This window comes from Chinchilla lanigera, unplaced genomic scaffold, assembly GCF_000276665.1.
Source record: "Chinchilla lanigera isolate Chin_1 unplaced genomic scaffold, ChiLan1.0 scaffold00029, whole genome shotgun sequence".
NCBI lineage: Eukaryota > Metazoa > Chordata > Mammalia > Rodentia > Chinchillidae > Chinchilla > Chinchilla lanigera.
Genome location: NW_004955430.1, coordinates 7,087,336 through 7,107,057, shown reverse-complemented (window position 1 = coordinate 7,107,057; position 19,722 = coordinate 7,087,336). Strand labels below are relative to the sequence as shown.

Here is a 19,722-nt window from a genome sequence, read left to right as displayed (position 1 = left end):
CATTGATAATTTCCTACCACTTTGTCTGTAATTCGGTAAGCCCCCCTATTACTATGTTATCCTTCTTTTACTCTTTAAAATAATAAAAAAAAATTTAAAAATTAAAAGTAAGAAGATACCTCAGGAATAGGAAGGTCCTGCAGGGTTAAGAGGCAGAGCATGGACAGACCCGGAAGCAGTGGATGTGTTGACAGGAGCCTTCAATGGAGCATCCACTGGAGCCAGATTTCTGGAGCAGAAGAAAATGGTTAAAAACATTTTGTAAATTTTTCTGGTAAAAGACCATGGAAACACTCTCTGCAGCTTGTATAATTCTACTCAGGAAAGCAGAAATATAAGTTAAACAGCAGATGAAAATACATGGTAGCATATATTTAGAATAAGTTCAGGGGATAGAATTATCATGCTGTAGCAACTGGTGAGAGTCTTCGGTGAGATACATCATGTGCTTACAGAGAGGTAAAGACTTTGTTAATTTCAGAAGAGCAGACTTGTAATCAAACTATCAAAGGAATGAATTTCATGTTTCTACACACAGTAGTCTCATGGCAAGTCCTTTAGCTCTTAGTTTAGCTAATTTCTGCATGTCCCACGGATAGCCGTTTGCTTGGATTCCAACCACTTGCTGCTCCCCAGCAACACTGGAGACCAGTCTCTCCTGAAAAGGGAACAAAGCTTTGTTCAAAGCTAGCACTGAAGGAGATGGAGGGACCTCCTATTACCTCAAATCATATCTCACTGTGTTCAGGTGTGCAAAGGCTTTTACAGTTAAAGAGCAGAGGAAAAAATACAATGAGAGAACAGGAAGTTCCCTGGCTGTTTCATCTATTCCCTTACCTCCACTGCAGCCCTTCGCCCATTCTCAGCATGTTCCCTCACTTGTGGAAATGAAACTAAACTCCAGCTTCCTAGGGCCAGCGTCTGCATATTCCTTCCAAATGTGTGAATTTTCTGTCCATTTATTTGAGCGAAGGAGAGGAAGCGTGGTGACTTACTCTCTTGGCCTGAGGAGGTTTGGAGAAGCAAGTCATTTCCCTTCCTTCCTTCTTGTCTCCTTTCTTCTCTTCTTCCTCTTCCTCCTTTTTAACGTGGTACTGGGTATTGAACCCAGGGACTTCCCACTGTGTAATATCCCCAGCCCCTTTATATTTTTTATTTTGAGACAGTGTTGCTGAATCACTGAATTGGCCAGCCTGGGCTAGAACTTGCCATCCTCCCGCCTCAGCACCTCAGATTGCAGCAATGCAATTTTTAAAGATGCATTTTACTCTCTCGCTTATACAACAGGGTATATGGATTCTTCTGGATCCTTTCTACAAAGTGGAGAAGCCAATTACTAAGGCTCTTCCCTGCCTTCCCCTCTGTACCTCCACATGGCTGTTTTTTCATTCTGATGCATCTGTCCCATGTTGATGAAGAAGAGTGGAAGAAATGGATCCAACAGTGTCTCCCATGAAGTCAGGGTAGAAAAGGGAGCTGTCTGCCTTCTATCTACTTATTTAATACATTCTTCCTTTAGGATTTCAGCTCAGGGGAGAGGAAGTAGGACGTTTGGTTTCTAATACATTCTTCTCACTTCTTTCTTTGCCTTCAGCTTCATTCAAGGTGTACACCGGAAGGGCTAAGGCTCTCTGGTCATCTTCTAGCTTCTTTGTATCAGTGGCTTAATATACTCAGTGATCAAGTGAGCCAGACCTCATTCTTGATACGCTAATGAGCACAATCACAACAACAAAACAACTTTAGAAAGTCCCCTTGACATACTCATGACAAGCAGAGACCACCTTCTCTGCTTTGTAGAAAGAATCCAGAAAAATCCATATACCCTGTTGTATAAGCGAGAGGGAAAAATGGATCTTTAAAAATTGAGTTGCTGCAGTCTGAGGTGCTGAGGCGGGAGGATGGCAAGTTCTAGCCCAGCCTGGCCAATTTAGTGCCTGAGTGCAGGCGGACAGAGGGCGAAAAGGCCATATATATGCTACAGAGAAAAATGGAACCTTTTTATAGGGCTTGGACAAAGAGGGTCAGAGAGCTCAGGTGAAGAGGTCCAGGCAGACATCCGTGTTGAAAGTTTTCTGAATGTCCGGTGCCTCGGTGGCAAAGTCCTTGGGGCGTGCAGTGTAAATGTTTGAGTGTCTTCAGATGGTGCTTGGATGAGTCCATGCCCTATCTTATTTCTTTTTATGACATCCTGTGTTTGCTGAGGGCAACAGTACCTGTGCTGAGTTAGGCTTTCTCTGAGAATGGTGCCTCTGCTGACAAACAGATTAGATGCTGGGAGTCTTACCCAAAGGGCCTGACCAGACAGAACTTCCCCTCAAGCCATAAAGATGTCTCTGGAGCTAAGAAAGCAGGAACAAGATACCAACCGACAGAGCCCGGCCCACCCACCCGCTGTCCCAGGCCTCAGTTCTTCTGTGGGCAGACCTGTCTGAGCCTCTTCATGGCAGTGTGCCCCCTCACGCCACTGCTCAAGTTGGAGTCCTTGCTTTATCTTCTCTCTCACTTTCTAATCAAAGTGCTTTTTTCTGTAAATTGATGCTTTAGTATTAATTTCTATTATCACTAGAAGAAAGAGGCCCCACTAACCAGTACAGTAATGCCTTTTTCTCGATGAATCTTGGCTTTTCAAGATTTGTGGAGGAAACTTTAGTGTTGTAAAACTGAACATCAATGCTTTCTTTCCCTATATTTCCATTATTGCAGTCTTAATACTCCCAGGGTGGATATGTGCCTTTGTTACCAGAGCTGAATTCTTGGGTCCAGATGCACAGAACAAGACCAGATTCAGAAAATACAAGCACAGGCAGAGCTTGCATGGGACCTCTACTCAACCCCAAAGGGAACCACAGCTCTGACCAAGGGCAGATCCGACGAGCAGTTTTGTAAATAAGAAAAAGGGATGGCGAATATAAAAAATGTTCCCACCCAAAGACATGCCAAAAGTTCCTATCAAGAGCATCTGGGCAAATAAGGAATTCGAATTTGCAAAGAGTGTCCAGTCCTGACTGTCATGTCTGAACTCAGTTGTAGGCAGCTCATTGTTCAGCTTTGACTGTAAGGGTAAGGCAGGTTTTTTTTTGTGGGGAGACTTATTCTTGTCTGTATCTGTGTTAGTATGATATGTTTGTAGCTTTTTTTTTTTTAGTTGTTTTGAGACAGAGTCTCCCTATATAGTTTAGACTGGCCTTGAGCTCACTTTGTAGCCCAGGCTGGCCTCGAACTCACAGCGATGCTACTGCCTCAACCTCCCGAGTGCTGGGATTACAGATGTGTGCCATCACACCTGGCTTGCAGCTATTGTATTTTTAACTCTGGGGCTGAGCATGTGCACTGGATCCCCATTTATGTGCTTGTTTGGCTCTGCTGTGAAAGCACAAAACAATCAGGTGCCCCTTCCTAGCATTTCACCATTTTATTCCGTTTTGGGTGATCCTTGGCTGTCTCACTTGGGCTGATGAGGGGGAAGAGCACAGTCTTGGAAAAGAAATTAAAGCAAGACAATGACAAAACCAAAAGCATACTTACGTATTTTAATACTTTTTATTTCTGTCTCTTGTTTTTATGTTTCAGTTGAATGGCAACTTCTCTTTTTTTGTGTGCAGGGAATCGAACTCAGGACCTTATGCTTGCCAGGACAACTTCTCATTATTTTGAAACATTTTGCTAAATATTATAGTTTTTTGCTATATATTGTGACATTTTGTTACTCCAGGATAGGTTATTTTTTAGGTGACAGTTTTCTAGTCCAAATCATTTCTGAATTTTATAAAATGTATAGATATTTTTTACTTTGTATCCAAAAACATGAATAAATTTCAGGCAAATGCATATTTTATGTACTTAATTATTACACTGCATTTAAACCCACTATATCTATAAAAGGATCACGTGATATAAGTTTTACACAGTACGTATCACATCCGTGTATATTGTTCTCAAATAGGTTGTGGCTCCTAAGAAAGCTCGCTTAACAGAAGCTCAAAAGTCTTTAGCTGAAACAATGGAGCTTTTGAATGAGAAGAGAGCAGAACTGGCAGAAGTAGAACATCACTTGGAGAATTTACAGAAGACATTTCTTGAGAAAACGGAGGAAAAGGCTGCTTTAGAAGATCAGGTGGAACTTTGTGCTAAGAAACTTCAAAGGGCTTCACAACTAATTGGAGGACTGGGTGGAGAAAAATCAAGGTCAGATTTCTACTCATTTACTGAAGAATGTCAGGCTTGAATATGTGACTTTCTTTGGGTATTTATTATGATTACTACAGATTTTAGAAAGACTGATTGAGAAGGTGGGACATTCTACAAGCAATTGGCCAGGCCCCTCCAAAGAGGAAAACAGTGTTGAGAAAGGCTAGTGTCTTAGTTATTTTCTCGTTGCTGAGACGAAATACCTAAAGTTAAAGAAAGAAAGGTTTATTTCAGCTCACAGTTTGTAGAGGTTTCATCCCATAGCCAGGTGACTTCAATGCAGGTTGGCATGGCAGAGTGGCGTTACAGAAGAGAAATAGTCCATGGTGGGTAGGCCAAAGGCAGCAAGCAGCAAACAGTCCACCTACCTTTCCCTTTTATTGCATCCAGGCTACCAGCCTTTTGAGTGGTGCCTCCCAAACTATGCTAATTCCAATCAGTGGACTATTTTAGTAGCATATGCCCTTAATCCCAGCATCACACACCCTCAATCCAGCCAGTTCCAAAAAGCTCCATCTATCAGCATGAGGCTGTGGGGGCACACCTGTATACAAGCCATAACAGATGATGTTTGCAGCATACTTTTAAATAGTTTTTTAAAAAGGCAAATAAGATACATGTTAACAAATTTTAATCTAAGCATCATATGTTTGTTATGCAGTGTGCAATTCTTTTACCATTTTAGCAGGTGGGGTGGCATGTCCCTGTAATCTCAGCACTGGGGAGGCTGAGGCAGGAGAATTACTGTGACTTTGACACCAGCCTGAATTGCATAGAAAGACCCTGTCTCAAACAAAAATTGTTTTACAATTGTATGTATGTTCAAAATTTTGTGTTATAAAATGTTTAGGGAGAATACTGGATGTATGGCTCACCTGATTAAAATTTACTTCAAAGAAGATATAACTGGCCTGATTTAGCAAAGCCAGCTAGTATTATTTTAACTTGTTTATTTGGATTGGATAGCTAGCTATTGCATTTATTATCTTTGTTAAATAAATAGCATATAAGGTGATATGTCTTTGGCAATATTCTATAGTTCAGGTTGGATAATTCTGGAACATGCTTTTTATTATGAGGGTTTCATTGAATGGAAAAAATGTAAACCTCAGTAATACTATCTCAGTAAAACAGAGTTTCAAAACAGGCTTTTTTCTCTTTAAAATAAAAAGGAATACTATTTCAACTTCTATACAGCTTAAATTAAAGAGTTTCTAATAGACAGTCTTAGCAATTCAGTGTTATGTACTGTCTAGCAGTAAATACTGAAACACAGTACTGATGCCAGGCCAAACCATCCTAGAGAAAATTCATAGGCAAAAATGCTGGTATTTTGCTTGATATTGCTTAAACCTAATATTGCAATAACAAAAGGTGGATTTTTGTTTCTATAACATGGATATATATGTGTATATTACATCTGTATAGATATATATAGCATATATATAACATATATAGCATATAGATATATAGCATGCATTTATAGCATATAGATAGCATATTCAAGCTAAAAAACTCAACCTCTTTACATTAAAGATAAGCAAATGTCCCACATTCATAACTTTTTATGCTAGAATTTGGACTGGAATCCCTGGCTCTTTCATGTACTGTCTTCTGTCGTTCTGTACTGTGAATCCGTTTTGCCTTTGTTTGATCACACAGATGGGCTCAAGCTGCAGCTGATCTTCAGATAACATATGTAAATTTAACTGGTGATGTCTTAGTATCAGCAGGAGTAATAGCCTACCTTGGTGCTTTCACTTCTGGATTCCGACAAACATGTACTAAAGATTGGAGTATGTTGTGCAAGGTACTAGTGCATTCTGTTTTAGAACATTCAAAGTAAAAAAAAAAAAAAAAAAAAAAAAGAACATTCAAAGTATGAGTTGAATTCTTTGGGAGAAAGGATGATAATAAGGACAGACGAAGGAAGAGAAACTGAAAATATGGGGTCTTCTTTTATTTTTGCTGCTTGTTTGATCAGTGAAATAGTGACCCATAGTCCAACTTTTAACTCAGTTTCTTTTTTCTGGTCCTTAAGAGTTATTACGTAATAGCTGATGACAATTAACTCTGTACTTTAATTTTTAAAAATGTTTTAATTAGATGCAAGAAAACATTAGAGTTTTTATTTCTTACAGGAGAAAAAAATCCCATGTTCAGAGGAATTCTCCTTAAGTAAGACTCTGGGTGATCCGGTAAAAATTAGAGCTTGGAACATTGCTGGATTACCAACAGATACATTCTCTATAGATAATGGAGTGATCGTTGATAACTCTAGACGCTGGTAAGGAACATATAGTTTTAATTTTTCCATTATTTTATTTGAAAGTTTTCAAATATATATGAAAGTTGAAAGAATTTTCTGATAAAATTTTTTTACATTATGGCTGCCACCTCCTGGATTGTGCAGTTAGCGTTTAATATGTGTGTGTTGCTTCATCACGTATCTGTCTATCCCATTCAATCCACCAACATCTGTTTTTATGCATTTTAGTATAAGTTGCAGACATAGATGTATTTTCTCCTGGACACATCAGCATGCATATCATTAGCTAAAGTTCAATATTTTTTACATTTTTGAGGCAAAATTTCATACACTGAGATACACAAAACTTAAATATGCTATTTGGTGGGTTTTAACAAAAGTATACACCTGTGTAACTCAAACCTCTATCAAGATACAGAAATAACAAACACCTGGGAAGTCTAATAACTACCTGCCTTTATCCCACCTCTGGGAAATTATAGTTTTATTGTTTCCTACCATGAATTAGTTACACCTCTTCTAGAACTTCCACTTACAGATAGAATCATATATATGTGCTCTTAAGTATAAAGCTTCTCCCATTCTGCATAATTTTCTTAAGAATCACCCATGCTATTACATGTACTGGTACTTTGTTTCTGACTTTTACTGCTGAGTAACATTCTATTGTATGAATATATCACTGTTCATGCATCCTCCTATTAATGTATATCTGGGCTACTTATTGTTTTCAGCTACATAACATTTACTTTGGCTGTGTGTTTTTACTCATTTTCAAGATACTCTAACTTGACAACATGCAATTTCATGGATATCTCTTTCGTTTGTTGTCATTCATAGCCTGGTAACTTAAGAACTTTCCAAATGACTTTTATTGCTATATGGAATCTTATTGTTGTTTTAATTTATATTTTTCTAATGGCCAGAGGTGTTGAACATTTTTCATATATTTGTTAGCCATTTGTATTTCTTCCTATGTGAAGTGTCTGTTCATTTCTCTTGGGAATTTCTTGACTGAGTTTTTAATTTTAGGTAGTTTAAATTTTTTTAGTTCTTTCAGTTTTCTAGATTTGATCTTCTGTCTGAGGAGTAACTGGCAAAACTTTTTTCTCATTCTGTGGGTTGTCTCTTCACTCTACTGATTGATTCTGTTGCTGTACAGAAGGTTTTTAGTCAGATGTAATCCCATTTGTTGATTCTTGCTGCTACTTCTTGTGTGATTGAGGTTCTATGTAGAAAATCATTTTCTATACCTGTGTCTTCTAATATTTTACCTATTTTATCTTCCAGTAGGTTTAATGTTTTTGTTTTAGTGTTTAGATCTTTGATCCATTTTTATTTTGAATAAGCTTTCTTCCAACTTATGCTTTTGGTCCCTTTTTCAAAAATCAAATAGTTGAATATGTCTGGAGAGGTTTCTCTGGAGAGGTTTCTCTACCCTCAATTCTGTCCCATTGATTTATGTATCTGTTTTTGTTCCAGTACCATGCCATCTTTTTTTTTACCACTATTGCTTTGTAGTAAACCTTGAAGTCGGGTATTACTATACCTCCTGCTTTGCTCTTATTGCCCAAAAGCAAATTGCTTTTGCTATTCTGGGTCTCTTCTGGCTCAGTATGAATTTTAGGATTGTTTTCTGTAGATCTGTAAAGTTTGTTATTGGTATTTTGATTGGGACTGCATTTTATCTGCATAACAGTCTTGAAAGTGTGGCCATTTTGACAATATTGGTTCTGCCTATCCAGGAGCAGGGGGCATCCTTCCATTTTCTGGTATCCTCTTCAATTTCCTAAAGAGCACTGCAGTTTTCTTTGTAGAGGTCTTTCACTTCCTTGGTTAGGTTAATTCCTAAGTATTTCATTGTTCTGCAAGCTACTGTGAGTGGCATTATTTTCATAATTTCCTTCTCCTCCTATTCATTGTTAATGTACACAAATACTAAAGATTTCTATGTTGATCTTGTATCCTGCTATTTTGTTGAAGTAGGTTATTAATTCTGCAGATTTGAGTCTTCTATGTAGAGTATCATGTCATCTGTATCCCTTTTATTTCTTTCTCTTGCCTAATTGCCCTAGCTAATGTTTCAAGTACTTGTTGAATAGAAGAGGTGATAGCAGACACTCTTGTCTTGTTCCTGATTTTGAGGGGAATGCTTTTAGTTTTTCCCCATTTAGTATGATGCTGGCTATTGGTTTTCCATAAATAGCCATTATTATATTCAGGAGTGGTTCTTCTATACTTATTTTCTTCAGGGTTTTTATCATGAAAGTGTGTTGGATTTTGTCAAAAACCTTTTCTGCATCTATTGATATGATTTTATGGTTTTTGACTTTCTTCCTGTTTATGTGTGATATATTACATTTATTGACTTACATATGTTGAACCATCTTTGCATCTCTGGGATGAAACTGTCATGACATCTTACTTGATACTGATGTATCATCTTTTTAAAAATGTGCTGCATTATATTTACTAATATCTTTTTGCATCTATGTTTATGAAGGAGATTGGCCTACAGTTCTCTTTTTTAGTTAGGTCTTTATCCAGTTTTGTAATCAAGGTGATACAAATATCCATAATGAATTTGGTAGCACTCCATCCCTTTCAATTTCTTTGAAGAGCTTGAGGAGTATTAGTGATATAACATCCTTAAAGGTTTTGTAGAAATCAGCCATGAATCCTTCAGTTCCTGGGCTTTCTTAGTTGGTGAATTCCTTACTACAGTGCCATTTTCATTGTTTGTTACTGGGTTGTTAAGTATGTTCATGTCTTCTTGCATTAGTTTTGGTAGTTTGTATGTGTCTAGAGATCTCTTTATTTCTTCACAATCTGCTAATTTGTTAGAATATAGGTTTTCAAAGTACTTATGATTTTCTAGACTTCCACAGTGTCTTTTGTGTCAAATCCTTGCCCTTTATCCTAGGTTGAAATATGGAATAGGATATCAAACTCACTGCTGTTACAACTATAATTGAAATTTAAATCTTCTTTTGAAGTTTGAAATAAATTAAAGATATAAGGAAATCTTGGCCTAGTGGGATAGCTCAGTCATCGAGTGCATGTTTAAGCATGCGTGAGACCTTAAGTTCAATCTCAAGCTCACACCAACACACAAAAAATGAAATCTTATCCTGAAAAACTGACAGCTTGATGGTCTTTCCTTCATAGGTGATTTTTTCTTTTTTCTAACATTTTAATATTCTGTTCTGGTATTGAATGTCTAGAATCTTAACTAATCTATGCCTTGGTATAGTTTTTTTCTGATCATGGCTAATTGGAGTTCTATATACCTCACTTGTTTGTATGTCAAGTTCTTTTTCCATGCTTGGGAAGTTTTCTGCTATTACTTCTATGAATAAGGGTTTTATGTCCTTTGTGCTATCTTTTGACTTTACATTGATTTCGGTTAATCTTATGTTATTCTTTGCATTATCTAGCAGCTGTTAAATTGATTGGGGGGGTCTCTTGCTATTTTTAAGAAATCTTTCATTTCATGATCACTAACCACAAACCTGTCTTCTAGATCTGATATTCTACCTTTACACTGGTTGATTCTGCCATATATACTTTCAATAGAATTTTTAACCTGCTAGATATCTGTTTGAATCTGCTTTGTGAAATGCAGTTCTTCCCTATGTTGGACATTCATGATTTCCATAACTTTCCTAAGCTCTTCTTTTTAAAATCTATATCTACTTTAGATTCACTAACCTTGTCCTTCATTATAGTCATCATCTCTTTAGTACACTGTGTAATAATTTCTGATTTGCTTTTTCTAGAGACTCACTTATCAGCTTTGTTACTTCTGCTGCTACCATTTCAGAAAGTTCAGGTGGGTGGATGTTGATTTCTTCTCCCTCATTCTCCCATGGATTTGCCCTGGGCAAGCTTGGGGTCTGAGGTTGAATCTTGCTTCTATATTTCCTCATTTTCTATTTTGTTTTTGTGGTTGTTGCATTGATGCTTGTAAATTGCTATGGTGGGTAGCTTTATTACTAATATTGAGACCTTTTTAGGGAATGACTACATCTTTTTGGAGATGTCTTCTGGGCATAACTGGCTTTTGGCTTGTGAGTGTGTCTCAAGATCTTGCCTCTTCAATTTATCATGAATGAGAGATTGCTGACTGTTTTACCTATCACTCAGTTCTTTGGTACTAGACTCTGGTATTGTTTATGATCCCCAGACAGTCTTAGTATTGGCATACAAGGAAGAATAACTGATCACAACAACTATGTCATCCTGGCTAAAGTAGTACAACCAGTACTAAAAATAGCATCAAGCACAGTCTAGAAAATTACAAACGATGATAACTGTTAATTGCCAGTTTTAACCATAAGTACTAGATTTATAGTTATATAAAAAAATCTAAAACAAAAATCAGAAAATCATATACAATAAATATCCCCTTAATAGATTGATGTTACCCTCAGGGGAGAAATTCTTTTTAAACAATAGGGAAAAAAATAGAGAAATAAAAAAAGAGAAAGAGATTAGAAGCAAAGTTGAAAGACAAAGGAAGATCACCCAGACTTTGGAAAACTGGTGAAGAAGATAGGATGGAAAGAAAAACAAAAACAAAAATAAAAGTAAAAAGCTAAAAACAATGTTCACACTCATGGAAAAACAAAGCAATCAAAAAAGGGGGAAAAAAGTAAAAAAAGAAATTTCTCTGTGATTTCAAGCCTGTGGTTATTTTCTGGTGTCTACAATTTTGTGGTGGTGTCCACTTACAAGGCATAACTTTGTTCTTACTTGTAGACAAAGGAGGCCATCAGAGCATAGATACATGTTTGATGATCCTGTCAAGCCTTCAATAGGATTAGGGTGGGGTTCTGGGTAATCTCAGCAAGTTTGCAGTAGGAATAGGATGGAGTGCTGATTCTGGTGCTTTGAACATTACAGAAGTTCAAATCTGATCCTGGCCTCTGGTTGTGGGGTTGGCGCAGGAGACTCTGGGTGTCTCTTGCCGGCCTGTCCTCAACTCTCTGACCCTGCACATCTCCCACAGTTGTCTCTCACCCAGTCACTGGGAACCCTAGATGAAACCAACCCATGGCTGCTCTGAGTCCTGGATTCATTTGGCCCTTCCCTAAAATGGCATCTGGCCTAGCACCTTCTCCAGGGACATGGGAGATGCTTGCACTTGAGTCACTCAGCAGCTGTCATAGCTCACAGGATCTACTGCTCTATTCCACTTGTGCTATTCTCCCTGGAGGTACTGGAGTCACTTGCTTTCACTGTGTCTCTGTGGATTCAAGCCTCCTCTCTCATGCATGCTCCAGGAGTCAGGGAGCAAGTACAGTTTGCCACACTCTTTTTCTGCATTGAGGTCTGTTTCTTCACCTTCTCTGTGGGCTCCAATTATCCCTTCAGATCCTTTCTGGGTCCCAGAGATCCACGTCCCTCCTCCTCCTTTCCTTCCGCAAGTTTATATTTCAGTGTCTGGATTCCAAATCTCAGAGAGGTTCATCTGTTGCTGCTTACTGCTCCTCCATCTTCCTGAAGTCTTCCAGCATGCCTCTTCTATCGTACCATTAGTGCAGAGGCTTGATTGAGTCAGTTTAATCATGAGTAGAGCTCAATTTGGGTTTTGTTGTTGCAATGATAAAGAAGTGTCAAATTCAGCTAGTCATGGGTTCAAATTACAACAGGGGCTGGGGCTCTAAAGTGTTCTTGTTAGTGTTAGAGTTTTACCTCCAGCTTCCAATCATCCTCAAATGCCTTTCTCACAGAAAGAAGGTCATTCTCTACTTGCTCTTGGTAATCCACATTTGTGGGGCTGGGGATTTAGCTCAGCGGCAAAAGCACCTGCCTGGCAAGCGCGAGGTTGTGAGTTCAGTTCCCGGTACCGGAGAAAAACAAAAATAAATAAATAAATAAATAAAAAAAAAATAATCCACATTTGCTTCCATTTGGGAGCAAGTTAGGAGGTCTCCTTACTCTGCTTGGTACTCAGTCTTAGGAAGGCCCTCTATACACAAGGCATAGAAATGGAACTTTTCAGACTCCCTTCCCCTCCTTCCTATGGCACTCAAATTCTGCCTTCTAGCTATTAGTCTTCAGTAAGAGTTTTCTGCCCCTCTTACAGGAGTAGGACATCTCAACTTAGGAGTAATATAAAGTTTGGCCCAAACATTTTCCTGTTTCTGCCCTAAGGGATGAATTTTCCTTTTGACCTTCTTTTAGCTATAATGTATGTTTTGCTTCCAGGAATCTCAGGAGTGTTGTTAGCCAAATGTCTGCAAATTCTCCAGCTTGGTGTTTCCTCAGTCACAGATGTAACATAAATTTATAGCCTAAATCTATATGAGACATAGACCCACTGCTGTTGATTCTTGGGGGACGCTGTTTCCCAGTCATAAGGGTGACAGGAATCAAAACATTTTCTTCCTATCTTCTTAGGAATACAGGGTTGGAATGTTTTATCCAAATTTTCAAAAAGTCTTTTTGTGGACTCTCAGTTCTAGCCTCCTACTACATATGGATCCAGTGATCCCTTCAGTTATCAGGCTGGCAGTGTCTTTAAGCGTAGCTGTTAATTCAGCTAATATGCATAATATTTTGGATTTCAGTTTTATCTGTTTCCACAAAGTGTGTTTTTCTATATGTGTATTATGTCTGTCTTTTAAATGATTACCTCAATTCACCTATGATTTAAAATGATGACATTTTATCCACCAGTACTAGGTGGAAGGAGGATTTTTAAGTTAGTTAGCCAGTCACGATGTTTGAACCATAATTCATAATTAATCAATTGTGCTTACTCCTCATATTTCTAGAAGTTTGTTCATAATATTGTGCAGTAGTTGAGAGCAGTTCAGATTGGCATCAGGATACTTGGGTTTAACTTTTCCTCTGTCATTTTCTGTCTTCAGTTTTTAGTGAGTTACTTGATCTCTTAGTGTCTCAGTAACCACATCTGCAAATGGGGATAATAACTCCTACCTCATAGAATGTTGTAGGATAGTATTCAGCACATAAAGTGCTCAATAAATGTCAATTTTTAATAATTATCTTCAAATGTGTTGTTATATGTTTGTATCTTAAAATATGATTGTTTGTATCTTAAAATATTTTGAACATGTTTTAACCATAATAAAAATAGTTGCTTGCTCTTTTTAAGTGTTTATTAATACATCATTTTGGCTACTTAACAACAAAGCTTTATTTCTTTCAAAATTCCTCTCTCGGGGCTGGGGATTTAGCTCAGCAGCACAGTGCCTGCCAGGCAAGCGCAACGTCTTGAATTCAATCTCAGAGGGACCATTCTTCGATTCCCGGTACTGGGAAAAAAAAAAAAAAATTCCTCTCTCTTTCACAAACAGGTAGATATTGCTGCTGCTTTCATCAGATTACCCAAAGATCTCAACTATAGACTACTATAATTTTCTTCCCTAAAGTAAGGTATACTTGGAATACAAATACTATGGCAAGGTCTTGTCTGTCGGATGTACACAACAACCCTATTTTCCAATATTCACATAAGGTTGTATAAGATAAAATCAGATTTCTCTTGGAGTAAACAGAATCTCTTAATTATTGTATTGCTGAGAACATTGATCTAAGTATTACCAAGAGAACTGATTAACTTGCAGGTATTATTGCTTTTTGCAATGGAATGAACAAATACTGTATTTTTTCACTTATAAGGCTATATAAGGGAAAAACATTTCCTTAAATAGGGTCTCTAAAAATAGTAAAATCATGTAGTTTAAATACTAGGACATTTTAAAGCAGTTGTAACCAAAATAGTTGTCTTATTTACAGGATACTCCTATTTATTGTGGTAGGTTAAGTAAAATTTAACTAGTGTCTGGATCTTTTGGGGTTTTAGGCAGGATTTTAGCATCATTTGAATTAAGAAAAAAAATAACCAGGTAGATAAAATTATGTTTGGGAATGAAAGAAACTGTAGGAACAGTTACCTGGTAGTAGGTGATTAAAGACCTTATTTGTAGGCAAAGAGAATGGGAATTTTAGCCCTACAAGCTGTTGAAATGGAGGATATCTAGGAAAGCTGAAATCATATGGGACTAAAACCCCTTTTTATGGCTGCGCTGTTTAAAGAAAACTGAATTTCCTGTGCTGAACACAAGAGGAACCTGGGACAGTGAGCATAATCACTAAAGAAGAGGAATGTTTATCATATTTTAAATTGAAATAGCCTGGCGAGGTGACACATGCCTATCCCAGCACTCAGGAGGCTGAGGCAGGAGGATCGCCATGAGTTTGGGGCCAGCCCGAGCTATATAGTGAAACCCTGTCTCAAAAACCCAATAAAATAAAATAAAAATTAAATTGAAGCTATGGATCATTTTTTAAATTTTTAAAATTTGATTGATAAATAATGGTACATTTTTATGGACTGCAGTGTGACATTCCAATACATGTATACAATGTAATGATCATATCATGGTAATTGGGCTATAGTAATCTCAAATATTTATCATTTCTCTATGTTGGGGACATTCAAAATCATCTCTACTAGCTCTTTGATTAGTTGTTGTCAACTATAGTTATTCTACTGTACTGTTGAACATTAGAAGTTATTCTCTATATCCACCTGCACCCTGTATCCACTCTCTCTCCAGCACCCTTCCCTAAGCCCTGCAGGCTTTGACAACCGCTGTTCTACTCTGACCTTCTAATGAATCATATGTTCTAAACCATGAAGTCCTTATTGTACTGTCTTAGAAAAAAATTCTAAATAAGTTTCAACTACATAGCAGACTTACCCTGGAATTTACTTCATAGTTTTACTTATAAACTGGGAAAATTCTTTACAATCTAGTGAACTCTCGTTGTAAATTTTTAGAAAATAGTTTGTAGTAATATTTTTCATATTATGTTAACTAATGTTATATAGTAAAAGTTCCCTGAAGACAGCGTGCTATGGTGGGGAGAGCATGGTTCACAGACTTACAAAGTCTTCCTCCTTTTAACAATGAACTAGCTTTGGAATCTTGAAATCTTGAGAATGGTCCCTCTGAGATTGAATTTCTTCATCTGAAAAGTAAATAAGAATAGAACTCCTCACTTTTTCTCAAAAGACTGATCTGAAGATTAATTCTAATAATAGATGTTAAATACTTTATATTTGTGCAGATTGATGGTGATATTTGTCACTTAAATTACACAATTTTCAAGAAATCTCAACATTTTATATTGCTCTAAGAATATTTGTTTTTTTGGTTTTTTTTTTTTTAGGCCTTTAATGATTGACCCCCAGGGTCAAGCCAATAAATGGATCAAAAACTCTGAAAAAGAAAATCAGCTCAATGTTATTAAGCTATCAGATTCAGATTATATGAGAACTTTAGAAAACTGTATTCAGTTTGGAACTCCACTCCTATTAGAAAATGTTGGTGAAGAACTGGATCCCTCTTTGGAACCTTTACTGCTTAGACAAACTTTTAAACAAGGTAGAAGTCAGTTCATTTAGTTGAAAGATTGAATTATCTTTAAGGCATAAAAAACCATGTAAGTTATTACTGATGTTAATACAGATATTCCTTGTTTAGCACCCTACCTATTTAATGACTGTTGGGACTTATGACCAATGCCAACTGCTCAGACTTACAACTCATAATAGTTTTTTTGTACAGTCTGTGTTTCTTGCTTGTAGAGCCTCAGTGTCTTTTTTGTAGAGTATATCTCATTTATAGAGGACAGTAATATTTGCTAATTGTCCTGTACAGTACAGTAATGTAGTTTTATGTTCTGTTACACATTACAGTATTGCATGTAAGAGTTGTGCAGTAAAAGCAGTCATGAAGTTGGAGTTTCCCTTGACTATTTCTTTGTTATGAATGTTGTAATGTACAATTCCTCATTTAGCAACCAATCCACTGAATGAACTGGACACAGAAACAGGAAAAGGTCATTAAACAAGGAATGTATGTAGCTCAAAACTTCTGTTTATTGTTATAAGTGAAAAGAAATTTGGAACAAATCTACATTGGAAATGAATCTTGTATTCTAAGATGAATATCTCACCCTTTTTCTTTGGCTTAACCACTGTACAGACTCGTGTTTCATAGAGACCTGAAGAGGTTGAAGCCAGTTGCAGCCGTCCTGACGTTCCCTTGTCTTGTGACTTTTGACCATAGTCTATTATTGTGAATAGTAGTGTGGTGAATAATAGCGTGAATGGTAATGTGGACCTGAGATCAGTTTAGATGAACGTTACCCACCTTATATCTTTCTGCTCATGAAAATTTTCTCTCTGAAAAGTTGTAGTACTTTTTTTTTTTTTCAGCATACTGGGGATTGAACCCAGATCCTCCACACTGAGCTATATTCTCAGGTTTTATATTAAAAAGAAAAGAAAAGAAAAAAAACAGGTCCTCATTAAGTTGAGCTCAAACTTTCAGCCTCCCAGAGTGCTGGAATTGTAGAAGTGCACAATTCTAATGCCTTTAAGAGCTTTAGTCATAAAAAAATATTTTTCAATCATGCTTGAAATTTGATGGAGGAAGAAAACCCAAATGGAATCTTGTTTTACAAAAGCTATATGACAACCAGAGAAAATGTCCTACTCTTCTCCAGAATGAATCCCGCTGTTATGATTCCTTATTTGCATCTGTGTCTGTGAAATTTTTCCACCTGTTTTGTACCTCAAATTAAGTTGCAATTCTGTTTGTAAACTAGGTAAGGCCTTAAGAGAACATAGGAGGAGGGTCTTGGTAATATTGGCTCACTTATTATGCATTTGTTTTCTGAAATATAGGAGGCATTGATTGCATCCGACTTGGTGAAGTCATTATTGAGTATTCCTTTGATTTCAAATTTTATATCACTACAAAACTGAGAAATCCACACTACATGCCAGAGCTGGCTACAAAAGTATCTTTGCTCAATTTTATGATAACTCCAGAAGGACTTGAAGATCAATTGCTAGGTATTGTTGTTGCAAAGGAAAGGTATGTTTTTTCTTAGATGCTTCCAGGTGGTCTTTTTTCTGGGTTCAATCCCCAGAAAAAAATATTTGTGGACATCAGTACTTGTATTTTATGATCAGTTTGAGACTGTTAAATGTCCTATTTTGTTATCATAAGTTAAATAATTATATTACCCTTTAAAAGTAACCATTCAGTACTAAGTTGTAAGCCAGCTGTATTATGTTAAGCTTCTGGTATGGGCAGTAGGATTTAGTTATATGCCACAACTTCTACCTTGTATCTGATTGAGCCAGAAATTTCACCCCAAGTAATCCGTCATGGATATAATCAGAAATACATTCAAAGACTTGTATACTGAATGTTAAGGAAGCTAGAAACTACTTGGGAGAAGGGAAAAGCAGGTTCAAAAATATATGTACTGTAGGTAATATGATATGAAAACATTGATAAATGGAGCTGGGGGTGGTGGCACACACCTATAATCCCAGGGTACATAAGAGGATTGCAAGTTCAAATCCTGCCTGGGAAACTTGGCGAAACCACCTCAAAAAAAAAAATTTAAAAATGATTAAGGATTTAGCTTGGTACAAAGGCCCTGGGTTCAACCCCCAGGAACCCTATACACTCAAAAGGAATATCTGTCTATCTGTCTGTCTGTTTATCTATCTAAAAGAAAAAAATTGAAAATTGAAAAGGAGTATACCTGAATACTAATGGTGACAATTCCTGGTGTGGTAAGATTATGGATAATCTGTATTGTTTTCTTCATACTTTATGTTTTTTAATAGCTATATATATTTTTAAGGAGAAAAATACAAAACCCAGAGAGACTACAGTAAATAATTGATTGTAGAAGAGTATCTTTGGTTCTCCTTGAAACTTAATATCACATCAAATAGCCTATTATGTTAAATTAAATTAAAAGTGAGAATATGTAACGATGAGGTAGGTTTGTTATTTCCAATATTTAAATCCCACTTGTATTATAGGATAGAACTATCATAACATATTCTACGACCTGCTGGATTGGGTTATTCTGAAATTTCATCCCATGTTTGTTATTAAGAGATAAATGCCAATTTTGCCTTTCACTTAAAGACCCAATGATATGACCAGTCATCCTTTCTATGTTCTCTAATATAGAAAGAATGATGAAAATGAGGGCTAGCAATCACAAGACCAAGGAACAGAAAAGAAGTTTCATGCTGAGTCTCTTCTCTCGTTTTTATTCTCACATAACGATATATTATAGGGATAAATGTGGTGTATTCTTAGATTTACTGTGGCACATCTTATTGTCATATTTTACATATACAAATAATGTTTCCTTTGCTTGAATTTCAAATTATTATTTGTGTGCAAGTATTTTCCCTCATGTTATAATAAAGATATCAATCACTTTAGATCTATGAAATTATAGATCTGTGAAATTATTTAAACATCTACAAAATTTTGATATATAATTATATATAAAGTAGATAAAATGCTATAAATTTAGACTGACTGTTTCTGTCTTTTCAGACCAGAATTAGAAGAAGAACGAAATGCTCTTATTCTTCAGTCTGCAGCTAATAAGAAGCAACTAAAAGATATAGAGACAAAAATTTTAGAGACATTATCATCCTCAGAAGGGAACATCTTAGAGGATGAAAGTGCAATTCAAGTCTTAGACTCTGCCAAAATTATGTCCAATGAGATAACAAAGAAACAGCAGGTAATATAACCTAAAAATGTTTTGATTCTAAGATTCTAATATGCCTCAAGTCCTTGAGGATGCTGTAGTAGGCTTCCTGGAAAAGAAGAATAATTGATAAAATACAAAAACCAGAAGCTTTATATTCACAAGAGAATATCTTACTGTTGAATTATTCAAAACTTGGGCTGATCTATATGGTATCTATACACAGAAAAAACCAATTTAGAATGAAAGTTTTAAAATGTGTGTATTATTAGTGAGTAATAATTAGGCAAGGCAAGCTAGTCAGGTTCATTTAAATTTTAGTTGACTCTTCACCGAATGATCAAATTTGTGGACTTGTCTTGCCTCTGTTTGTGGTTGGAATCTGAGGTATGTGGAGGTAGTTCTTTGTTGACAGGATAGTAAATGGTTCTAGGAACAATAAGATGTTCTTGTCGTGTGCTTATCAGAGAGAGGTATGGGAGATAATAGTAACCTGGGAAGGAAAGACTGGCAAGTAGTCATAGCCAATAGTATGCGTATTAAAGATTCATCTAATATAACTAAATCCTGTTTTTGTGCTACTTTTTACAGAAGTACAGTGTTGAGTCAAAGAGACCATAGGCAGCTGTTCTCTTTTGTACTTTATAGTTGAGAAAGCTAAGGCCTGGGAAAGTTAG

General features: G+C 36.5%; 1 protein-coding gene across 4 annotated transcripts in view; it reads left to right on the top strand.

The window, feature by feature from the left end:
• Positions 1-19,722, top strand: part of Dnah12 (dynein, axonemal, heavy chain 12) — a 233,858-nt gene that overhangs the window by 165,870 nt on the left and 48,266 nt on the right. For all 4 annotated transcript variants that reach the window (XM_013515596.1, XM_013515597.1, XM_013515598.1 and 1 more), the window contains exons 53-58: positions 3,947-4,188; positions 5,854-6,001; positions 6,333-6,478; positions 15,671-15,885; positions 17,193-17,385; positions 18,886-19,078. In XM_013515596.1, coding sequence (XP_013371050.1) covers positions 3,947-4,188; positions 5,854-6,001; positions 6,333-6,478; positions 15,671-15,885; positions 17,193-17,385; positions 18,886-19,078 — 1,137 coding nt within the window. The remainder of the gene's footprint in view (positions 1-3,946; positions 4,189-5,853; positions 6,002-6,332; positions 6,479-15,670; positions 15,886-17,192; positions 17,386-18,885; positions 19,079-19,722) is intronic.